The 11,851-nt window shown below is 46.1% G+C and overlaps 1 protein-coding gene across 3 annotated transcripts; it reads right to left on the reverse strand.

Moving 5' to 3' along the window:
* Positions 1–1,771: 1,771 nt before the first annotated feature.
* Positions 1,772–10,656, reverse strand: LOC109760844 (putative acyl-activating enzyme 19). 3 transcript variants are annotated; one of them, XM_073511255.1, is made up of 18 exons: positions 10,309–10,656; positions 10,116–10,221; positions 9,811–10,017; positions 9,350–9,543; positions 8,517–8,717; positions 6,982–7,701; positions 6,101–6,825; positions 5,820–5,895; positions 5,654–5,740; positions 5,180–5,223; positions 4,805–4,913; positions 4,658–4,717; positions 4,388–4,472; positions 3,674–3,738; positions 3,247–3,306; positions 2,999–3,043; positions 2,590–2,693; positions 1,772–2,510 (listed from the first exon to the last, which is right to left on the reverse strand). In XM_073511255.1, exons 1-18 carry the CDS (start codon positions 10,507–10,509, stop codon positions 2,297–2,299), a joined length of 3,303 nt encoding a protein of 1,100 aa, XP_073367356.1. In that variant the 5' UTR covers positions 10,510–10,656; the 3' UTR covers positions 1,772–2,296. The 3 variants fall into 3 exon arrangements, 2 of the variants coding, with proteins under 2 accessions (XP_073367356.1, XP_020175236.3); XR_012205709.1 differs by having other exon boundaries at positions 2,590–2,757; positions 9,811–10,221; positions 10,309–10,651; XM_020319647.4 differs by having other exon boundaries at positions 9,811–10,221; positions 10,309–10,651.
* Between the last annotated feature and the right edge of the window lie 1,195 nt (positions 10,657–11,851).

Raw genomic sequence — 11,851 nt, forward strand, 5'->3', positions numbered from 1 at the left:
TGCATCGCTGCGCCGGCCGTACGACGGCGAGGTTGGCACCATCCGGCGTCGACGGCGACGCCATCGGTGCGGCCACGGTGACTGGACACGCGACAGATCGCGGAGTCGACAGCCATACCGGCCATCAGGGGCGGCGGGGGAGCGCCGGCGCTTGCGCCCGCGGCGGCCGCGGCTGCGTCCCGCGGCATGCTCGCGACCGACGCCTACATCATTGTCGTCCGATGCGTCGTCATCGCTCGGGCCGGGGCCGTTGCGGGCGGGGGGCTGCGCCGGCCGGCGAGGTGTGGACAAGGCGAGCATGATGGAGACCGGGTAGATGAGGGTGCGCATGACCGGCGGGAGGGTGCGGTTGCGGGCGCCGTTGCGGGAGGGGACGGGCTCGACAATCTCCAGGATGGCCGCGTGGCGGATGCTCGCGGGGTCGCGCGTGCGCGCGGTGAGGCGAAAGGTGGCGAGGTCAGGGTGGGAGCGCGTGCTCGGGTGGAGTCGCTCAATCCAGCAGCTGGTGCCGAGGAGATGCTCGGCGGTGGACAGATGCCATGCCTGCGCCGGAATGCCACGGAGCTCGAGCTCGACGCTGCAGTCCAGGGAGCCGAGTTGTGCATGGGCGAGCTTGTTCCACGGGCGGAGCGCGAGAGTGAACCCGGGGCCGTTGATGAAGTGGTCGCCGGCGAGGCGGTCCATGAGCTCTCTGGTGGTGAAGATGAGGAGGAAGTCCTCGGGGCAGTGCGCGTGGATGGTGAAGTCACCGGGGAGGAGGGCGAAGGATGCGTACATGACGCTCTCGACGTCGCGGGCGGCGACCGCTGGTCTGTCTCCGGAGACGACCATCGCACGGCGCAACACCGTCTCGGCCTCCTCCATCTCCACGGAGCGCGGGATGATTACGCGCACCGGGTCGATGGCCGGGGGCGGCGTGGGCTGGGGCGCCGCCGCGGGCGGGGCGGCGATGCGGGGGTGCGGCGTCTCGCGGGCGACAGCGGTCGGCGCAGCGGCGGCGACGACGGTGGGGGAGGGGGCGCGGAGGACGCCACGCTGGTACTTCCAGCAGTCCCGCGAACCGTGCCCGGAGTAGAGGCAGCGGCGACAGCGGACGTCGTTGGTGCACTCGCGCACGGGGTGGCCGGGGTCCAGGCAACGGAAGCAGAGGCCAGCAGCCTCCTCCGGGGATGGGCTGCGGCGGTGGCGCCGTTGGGCTGGAGGGGTGGCCTCGCGGCGCGCGGCCCGGCGCTGGTTCCTGCGGCGAGGGGCTTGGAAGCCGTCCGCGTCGACCACCGGACCTCCATGGACGCGGTGGACTTCGCTGCGGGGCTCGAGGTAGGTGGCGGCAGGGGCGCGCCGAGGGGCTCGGGACAGGCGAGGGTGTCCGGGCGACCTCGCTGTAGGACCTCGCGGTGGACTCGCCGTCGGAGTCCATCCAGCGGCGCGAGCCGTCGGAGCCGAGGTCGAGGTCGCCGGAGCTGCCGCGGGGGGAGGCCATGGGCGTCGAGGGGAGGGGCTAGGGGGGTGGGGAGGGCTACCGACGGGGGTCGGCGGCGGCGGGGCTGGAGGTGGGAGGGCTAGGCTAGGGGAGGAGCTCTGTCATTTCCACTAGAGAAGAAGACGAAGATCAGCACACAAATTTGAACAGGCTGTCACCTGCTGGATGGGCTCCTATCACCGCTCATGGTAGAGTCGATGGCGTACTGCCTCTCCAAAACATTGTGTGTCCTTGGTGCAAGACTATGCCGTCAATCATGTGTTCTTCCACAAATTCATAACTTCAGAATGCTGGAACAATTCAACGGTATATAAGAACATTCGAACGAGGAACTTGGAACCAGTTGTCTGTTGTTGATCACTGATCAGGAGTGGTTTTGGTACATTACATATATTTCTACACTGCCTTGAAACATCAGCGTATGTACAAATGCAAAATGTTGCTCTCGACAAACAATTCTGATTCTAACTAAAAACCTAAAATTCTGTTGCATAAAAAGAGCCCTATCAGTACGCTAACCAAGCTTGAAGGTGTATTTTCCGCAGCAAAGGAGCGAGGGCTGTTTATAGCTCTGCTTCCGCTTTTGAACCCAGTACACTCAGTTTGCACTAAGGTTGTAATCTGATTTGTGATACTGAATATCAAGCACTTAACCAAAGATTTACGGCGTGGAAATCCAACCTTTGGAACCCAAGAACCGCTATCTTCTGCATTTCTTCTTTGTTGATTGTTCAAAACATCAAACTGCTCAGGACATCAATAATTCTTATATTGGCCACTACGCAAAACAGTTCGACTGGATATGTCTGGAATGGATTATGGATGTGAGGTGATTGAGAGACAATGTAGCCGATCATCTCTGCAGCCAACTAAGATGCGCCCACCCACCATCAAGGGTGACGAGAAGATGTCCCCAGGAAGATCCATGGCTGCAAACTCTTGCAGAGAGTAACCATCTTTCTCCTGCTCAGCATCAGCTCTAATCCCAAGGACACGGACCTTCCCAGAACTTGTGCAGATACAAGCAAATCTGCAAAAAGAACAGCTATAACATTTTCTTGACACCTACTCCATTTGCTATAAGTCTTTGCTATCAATATGCCAAGTACCTCTCTGATGCTCCAGATGGCCTTGATGCTAACACTTCATCAACAAAAGCAGATGCAGTAATTGGGTCGCCGACGTCATATGACCAAAGAAGATCACCAGATGTCTGTGGTGAAATCATTAATGTTTAAGTACTTAATGTGAAGATAAGCCATGATCTCCTAGTAAACCTAAAATGTAATAAATAAAGTTCAATTGTTTAACACAAAAAGAACCTGAGAATTACCCGCAGCTGCTAAATTGACATCAGAAAATAAGTAAACACAACAGTGGGAGAGATTCTATGACCATTAACTGTATTTCTGGAAATGATGTGTAAAATATACAGCATGCTACTCTCTCACTAATGCCCCTAGAAAAGATTGTGTTGTCTCAAAAGAGACATTTGGACGTTCAGTAAGTAAGACTTACAATATCAAAGGAGTATAAACTTCCATCACGGGAAGGTATCAGGACCTGCCAATGACATGTATGCAAAAGTTTGGTTCAGTTTACTTCAAACTGGGACCACATAAAGTTGTGAACTGTAGTTGAGCTCAAGCAATTAGCTCGCGAGGAAACAACCTTTTTCAGAATTCTCAAAGTTAAATTATAGACTGGAATAATATGAACATAAAACTACATAAGACAGACGAGACTTTGATAAACAAAGACCATACCTGAGAAGGAAGGGCACATGACACACATGCACCAGCAAAAATAGGACCACCAACAGTTGCCTGGGTTTTAAAGAAATTAGTTATGGCTCTGTGATAATCAATTAAATAATACTAACAAAATTGACAGTATGAAATAATACTAAATAACAAGAGATCAAACCAAATAAAATCTTGATATGACAAGACCTAAAAACAAGGGCATCTAAAACATAAATTGGCATCCACAAACTACAAATGTTCTCCGAGTACTCCGCTCAATGTTAGTTAGTTCTGTAGGCTGGATAGTTAGCTTTGGTCTACCAGATGTCTGGTGTGTCTACCAGACAACTCTAAAAGAATGACTGTTCCTTTGTATATCATTCTGTTGCAGAACTGTAACTTTGTAACAATAGCTTCACAAACACAACAAGGAGAAGAGCTATTCCACCTTCCAAACAACAGTGCCATGTGAGTTCAATGCGATCACCAGACCGTTCACCAAGCAACAAACAACTGCAAAACGAAAGTTAGTAATCAGCATAAATTGGCATCCTTAAGTGAAAAATACTGAATGTACATAGCAAATTCCCAGTACATTCCTTATCGAACCCACACGTTGGCTGAGGTCAATACACATGTTATGTTTAATTGATTTTTATAATGTTAAACTTGGCACCTTAAAACATATGCCACATAGCTAGCCAAAAGTATGCTCGAGACATGCACGGTTGCACAATTTTCTTGGGGCCTCCCCAACAGTTTCACGTTTAAAAAAATGGTTTTGACTGATGCTCAGATGCTGCCGTGCAAGGGAGTAACTTATGGGATTCAGATTTTACTAGAAAACATGAAAATCTTGGATGAAAAGAAGTGCATCGCTGAAAAAATCAACATTTGTGAAATACATATGAAAAAGTAGGCAAAAAAATTCAACAATTGTGAAATACATATGAAAAGGTAGGCATTAACTAAATGTTGAAAAGGTGAATTTTCAAAAATTAAATCTGGATGTGGACCAACTCCTAAAATCGACTGGCTCTTGCTACCTTTAACGTTGCATCCTCATAACTCTTTTTAGTGTCAAGGAAATTTAATCATAAAATACGCATGGACATATTGCAAGACATGTGTGCTCATGCCTCTTGGCTAGCTTAGGAATTACCATTTCCACTTTGATGATCGATGGCAAGAGAACTGAAAATTGCTGCCCCAGCTTCATATTGCCAAACTATTCTGAATGATGGAACCTGCTACCACCAAAAGAAACCAGTGAAGACTCTAGATACTCACTCGTTGCTAATTATTTTACTTTCTATTACCAGCTTTACTGCAGACAATTCCCATGGAAACAATAGACAGAACGATAAAAAGAAAAGAAAAACATGAACATTTTCTCCTTTAAAGTTATCACGGGGAATATATCGTAAGTCACCTCAAGGGATATTGCAGTTACAAGGCCACTCGTACAAGCAACATAGATCCTGTCGTGTGCCTGCAAGGAGCAATCCAGATGACACAAGATCAATAGAGCCCTTGCACAGATTTAAGGCAGATGCATGCTGTGAATCAGTAAGAATACCATGTCCACAGCAGGAGAACCATAGATGCTTCCACCACAAGATACTTTGTAAGCGCAGCAACGATCTTTGTAATTTAGTGCATATAAATGATGATCATAAGAGCCACACCTGATAACCATACACAGCATATTGTTAACAAAAAAATTAACAGCAGTACAGCCATCTATTATGCAAACTTGTGTCTCTGTATGATTGAAGAGTGAGTAGACAGATCATTGGTTCACTCATTCTAGTTGAAAACACACTATTTTATTATCGCAATAACAAATGTGCTTTCATCTAAACAGAGATAAAATATATATACAGAGAGAACTGTGAAAAGTGGTGGTAGTGTACTATGATGAAGGAACAAAAGAAAGATTATGGAATGGTACCATATTAAATTCCTTGTCCTGTCAACAACTGGTTGCATTTTTACCTGAAAGAAGATTCTTAATTTGGTATATGAAATATCAACAACATTAGATGCTTCTCAATATGTTCCATCATGTACACTGTAACAAAATAATCATCGTTGTAACTTAGTAACTGCATCATCAACTTCCATATGCTAGAAATACTACCATCATGGGTCTTTGCATAACTTAAGCGTGACATTTGGCCCCTTTACTATTTCACTTGCAGCAGTTAAAGAACTATAGCCTACTCAACATGAACATACAGTCAGGAAGATTTTCTTAAAATCAAACATCCCAAAGCTGAGATCTATTATAGTTTTATTTACGTCTAGCACACAAAATAATCAGTCCCTTGTCATTCTTAGTGTTCATCAGAGATGGGATGAAAATACATATGCCATATTTCAAAGTGAGGTTTAAAAGATATTTCAAATAATGCAGCAATTGTACCTCCCCATCTGTTTGAACTGTCCAAGATAGTTTACCAGTCAACATATCATGAAAGTAAATTTTCCCTTTATAACATCCAACCACAACCTGTCCAACAGATTAATGATGAGCTAGACGCAAAATGATTGGGCAGTTGCTATGTCAACTAGTTCAATAGTCAGGTCACCTCTGAAAAATCACCAGTAATAGCAGCAGAACACTCCACACGTCCTTCCAATTTGACACTCCACCTCACTGAACCACTGCATAATAAATTGGAAGTAAATTTTAAAAATATTCAGTATGCATATGTCAGATCGGAACTACTATCTCATTGAATCAAATTCAAATTAACTGAATCAATAAGAGCATGAGAGTATATGTGGCGCACCAAACCGAGGATTTAGCATTCAAAGTAATAAGAAAAATAAAAGAAACAATGACTAAGAACTAGCAAGCGAAACTCACTTGCAACCATCGATGCAGAGAAATAAATGTGAATGGGACCCAATAAATATGTTTATCATCCCATTGTTCAGGACAAGCAAAGGTGAGGCATCAACACATGAATCCAAAGGAATGTTCCAAAGTTCCTGAAGATAACCTCTTTTGTTGTATGAAACATGTAAGCAAACATCTTCAAGTTGCAGCTTCCCTTCATCGTCATGCATAAATCTGTTGCAACGCCCAATAGACCACTTCTTGTGTAAACAGAAGTTCAGGATCCACTGACTCCCTATGACACTGTTTCTGTCCTTCAAGCCTGTATCCAAGTAGAGGTCGTTTACCTGGTATCTATCATCAGAAGAGAATGGATATTTATTAAGCTGGCCATCTGTTTCATCTCCATAACTCTCTGCAATTTGATAATGTGCACGCTTTCCATTTATCTGTGCTTTGCCTCCATGATAACTATCATCCGCATTCGCAGCACTCAGGTCAAATAGTCCATGTATGCTTGTAGATACGTTCAGGTCCTTCTTAGGCTGAGGCTCATCAGTAGGAGAAACCAAATTACTATCCTCCACAACTAAAGCGTGCAAAAGCTTAGAAGGGGTTGGATAGATATAAAGCAGTCGCATGTCAATCTCCAACTTGTGGGCTGCATGGGCGGCAGAAATTGAGTTACCACCCAAGGTGAAAAAATCATCAAACTCGGAAACTTCATCAACAAGCAGGGTGTCACAAAATGCCTATTGTAGATAGAGACGGCATCAGTACAACATGAACATAAATAGACACTATCCAAAAAAAAAGAAGAAAAAGAACACAAATGCCAGATTAAAAATAAACAAGAAGTTTTCAGGCAAAAAAAAAACAAGAGAAAACACTTAGAATTAAGAACAAACCTTTTTAATAACTTGTAAATATGGATTAACTGGACCACTTCCAGACTTAATTTGCTCATTTCCACATGGTTCCAATGCACACTCCAAACTTGATAACTTGACATAGTCAACCTTTCCTGAAGAAGTCAAAGGTAAGGACTTCACGTGGAGAAAGAAGCTTGGAATCATAGCTGGTGGAACCTTCTTGATGAGCCAACTTCGAATTGATGCCATGATATCTTGGGAAGAATTTACTTCTCTATACTGCAGGCTGTCTTTCACAATTCCATCCTTATTCTTAAACACCAGGTACGCCTTATAATCTGGAGACCCTTTACTTTGGAAAGTAACTGCAGCATCACTGACAGCAGGATGTTCCTTTAAAGTGGATTCTACCTCTTCTAGTGAAAAACGCTGCCCATAATTTTTTACTGTACGGTCCTTTCTCCCAAGGAAAACAAGTTCACCAGCCTTCAGCCGTCGAGCATAATCACCTGTTTTGTAGTATGTTGAACTTTCACTGCCTTCAGTGTGATTACTCATCAGAAACTCAGCTAAATAACCATTGAATAAACATGCTCCACTGACACAAATTTCACCTTCATCTGCCATCCCAGCATGCGTCACAAGAACAACTTCACAATTTGCAATAGGAAATCCAATCGGTACACTGGTTATTTCTTCACACTCTAAAATTGCAGGGAGATCTTTGCAATCAAAGAATGTACAATCACCAGAAACCTGAAACACAAGTACAAATTTTGAATAAAGATACATAATAAACACCAACACTTTACTTTCAACCAGTCCCTGTGTGGAGTAAACTGAACAAAAGATAGCACAAAAGAAACAACAGTAATTTCAAGCTCCCAGTGAGATGACACAACGATGCAACTGAGCTCATAGATTGATGGATATTAGGGACAGAAGTATGCTATTTCTGTTCTTCTATTTAACATGTTGCTCAGATTGTGACACTATGTATCTCTTCTGTGTCTTAATTCCAGACCAATTTAACATCTCAGGATGCAAAAAGGGACACAAATTCAGTTTTAAAGTTTTATAGGCACCGGACGTAAGAGGCAGTAGGGAACTCGAGCACTTAATCCTTATGGCATACCAACTCATTACGATGATTCCCCAAAATTTACATTTAATAGAAATAGCACCAAAATTGTGGTCAGTAAATGATGTACCCATAGCAGGAGCAAAGCCCTCCCTGTCACGAGCCTATTTTGGGGGGAGAAAATGTACATCCATAGCAGGAGCAAAGCACTCCCTGTCATAAGCTTAAATTTGTATGAAATCTTAAGAACATTTTAAACTTCTCTGCACAAAGATGGCACAGATAACACTGAACGCGACGAAAATATTTAAACATCCTCTTTATTAATAGTCAAGTCAGAAAAATTCAGCTGGCTGGCCAAAGTAGTGTTGATTTGCACTAGCAGTGTCTAGTGAATCAATGGGTAAGAGTAAGAATGTATTAGAGAGAGAAAATAGACTTGATCTCATCTGGAAAAAAACAGAAAATATTGGGTGGGTAACTTTCTTACCTCTGTTGTTCCATACAGATTTACGACAGTAGTCTCTGGCAGAATTTCACGAACTCTCTTCCACAGCACTAAGGATAGAATCTCCCCACTAAATACCAGGATCTTAAGAGAGTTATATCCACATGAAATATTTTTCTCCATGGTAGGTAGTATCATCTCCATTAGCGACGGAACTATAGTCATCCTTGATATACGATATGTCTACAACAACGTGAGCCAAATGCAAGGGTAATGAATGGCATACCAAAGAAACAAGGGAGTATGATCAATGCTGGACCAAGAAAATCAGGAACATTCTAGAAGCTAATGTTTTGTCAATTATCTATTCATGTCAAACAGGAAAGAGCCTCAGACTATCTTGATTACAACAACAACAAACTATAAATACTGTTTGCTGCCATAATAGTATAGTGCAGTATCTCTGACAATGATAACGAGAAAGAAATCTTATGCTAAAATACATTAGGAGCTACCAACACTTGGGCATACATGAACAGAACAGATGCCTTGAGTTAGGAAGCCGGAAACCCTGACTATCCAAATTATGCAAGTTCAATGGAAAGGTAATACCAGTCAGCAAGCATGCGAACAAAATGTGTATCCTCACTTATATGCTATTTTATCAGTGTTAAATGGTAATTCCACAATATGAAACTGAATACTTGAAACGGTAGTTTTGTTTCTGAGATTACTTATGCAATATTATTCAAGTAATAAGCTCTGGAGATTTTGATCGGATACTTTTTGGAAAAAAAAAACTGGATAAGGAAACCAAACACATAGAAGTAGTTTTACTAGAACAATGGCTAATGCATATATGAAGGCCAGGTAACCTTAATCAAGTTGGCCAACGATGTTGGATTAGCTCTCCAATCAATGGGGGGAATGACCAGTGTTGTGCTAGTCAACACAGCAGAAAGAAATTCCTGAAGATGGTCAACAAAGCTGACAGATGTCTTAAACAACAACACATCGTCCGAACACAAAGGATTCCTTCTTTGCATCCACAAAAAGCGATTCAGAAGACCTAAGACATGATAGTAAAAGAAGCATGTCTTAATACGTTGGTTGCTCAGCCAAACCTAAAATTTAAGCGGAACAACCTAATGAGCAATCCATCATAAAATCGCAGAACCACCTAATAAGTGCAATTACTGAAATATAGTAACCTCGAAGTCTAGAACAAGAGGCTAGCATCTAGAAACATGTCGATCGATCCATTTGTCATTTTCAGAGGCAGAGCAACAAAATACCCTGATGACTTAAGTAATTTCACAACAATATGAACATTTACCTTTCTCCGTTCCACAAACGCCTTTGGGTCTTCCAGTAGAACCAGACGTGAACATCACGTAGCAGAACTCTCGCGGCCTCTCGCGCTCGCACGGCCAAACAAGCTCATCTCCCCCTACTACATCATCGAACCCTTGCCGGATGTCGCCGTTCAATCGCAGAACAGGGCAAGAGCAGCCCTTAAGAACATCGTCTTCATGCGAAACCCCTGCCGATACGACTAGCGCCGCATTAGAGTCAGAGACAGCTGACCAGACCCTGTCCTCCGGCCACGAGGGGTCCAGCGGCAGGAACGCCTCCCCGCACCTGAGCACAGCGAGGACCGCGGCGACGTACTCCGCTGACGGCGAGGCGTACACCCCCACCAACCTAGGCATCGCGCCCGTGCTTCCCCCGTGTCTATCCAAGCAGCCTAGGGTTCCAAATTCAGAGTCAGATTGGGGCGAAATTACAGCGGACAACAAATGTCAGCCGAGCGCATCGCAGCTCACGCACGCACCTGGGGACCCGTCGTCGCCGGGGTGGTCCGTGGAAGGGCGAGGAAGCGCGGCGGCGATGCGGCGGGAGAGCGAGGAGACGGCGGATAGGAGGTCGCCGCAGGCGAAGCGGCGCCTGCCGTCGCCCGCGTGGACGACGGCGAGTCGGGCGGGGTCCCGGCGCGCGGCTCGGTCGAAGGCGTGCGAGATGCAGCACGGCTCATCCACCTCCGCCGAAGCCGCCGCCGCCGCCGCCATTCCGCCGCCGAGCTCGGCGCGCGCCAGCGGAGAAGGAAATTAAGCGGACACCCTAGCGAAAGCGGAACGTGCAAAATCCGCCTCCGAGCTCAGTTTGCGTACCGTGCGGAGCCGTTTCCCCAACGCCAAGACGCGCAAATCTTCACTTTTTTTGTTTCTTGAACCGGCAAATCTTCAGTTTGTTACGGTACATGGTTCGAGTCGAAAATACATTTGCACTTCGTATACTCCTATAGGCGAAGGGCATATCTCAGATACCTTTTGTGTTTCAAATTAAGATTTATACCAAGTCTAAATGGACAGATAAAAGATGCTAAACCTAAGTCCGGTGCCAACTATATCGATGGTGATCAGACCAACAAACTGATGACATATTGTTCCATCCAAAGTTGATCTTCAGCAGTTCCATGTTGATGAGCTCATCTACAGGCTTGTGAACATTATATACCTTGCAGATCGGTTGCATATCACCGCAGTCGATTTTATTGTAAACCATCTTGGACCGGCTGTAGGACTCGCACTTGTAGAACCTCTGGCACTCACACTTTTTTTTAGAACGAAGGCTCAAGAAGAGCCCGCTTTGAATTAACAAAGTCATCAACCGGCCAGGATTACAAGATCACCAACTTACAAGAAAAAGCAAGAAGAGAAACAAGCGGCTGATACAAGGAGCAAAGCGAAACAGACTCAAAAGCAGCAGCGATAGCAAGCACGCCATGCTGCCGCCATCACCCTACAGGACGACCTACACCAACCAGACAAGCTACAGACTTGAGAGGATGCACCACCGCGCAAGCTTCGTGATCGTAGCCAAACTCGAAGGCAGAACTGACACTCCTCTGGAACTGCCACCGCAAAGGGCCCCTGCTCTCTCATCCTGGCTCGAAGGATGCCGCACCGGCAGGCGGCAGCTCGGTTCACCCTAGAACCCAGAGGAAGACGTCCAAGCTGCGCATGAAGAAGGAACTAGGAGCAGACCTGCTAGCACAGAGCACACCATTCCGAGCACCGTCGTCGTCCGCGGTTAAGCCACACCGAAGGGCTAGAGCTGCCGGCCACAGTCGTAGCAACAAGGGTAACAGCGATGAGCCACCGAAGAAAAGGCAGTGAAGCGCCGAGCCAAGCTGCCACCCGCCACCATCACACCCACAACCCGACTCTCTCGTCGCCCCTGCGATCCCCGGACTGCGCCTCCAAGAAGGAACACGACACGGATGTGTCGTCGTCGCCCGAATCAGGGGACCTTGGCTTTCACCTAGCAGGGAACGGGAGGAGGGGGAGAAGGACCCTCACGACAGCCTCCAGGAG

This window comes from Aegilops tauschii, chromosome 3 (genome assembly GCF_002575655.3).
Source record: "Aegilops tauschii subsp. strangulata cultivar AL8/78 chromosome 3, Aet v6.0, whole genome shotgun sequence".
Taxonomy (NCBI): Eukaryota; Viridiplantae; Streptophyta; class Magnoliopsida; order Poales; family Poaceae; genus Aegilops; species Aegilops tauschii.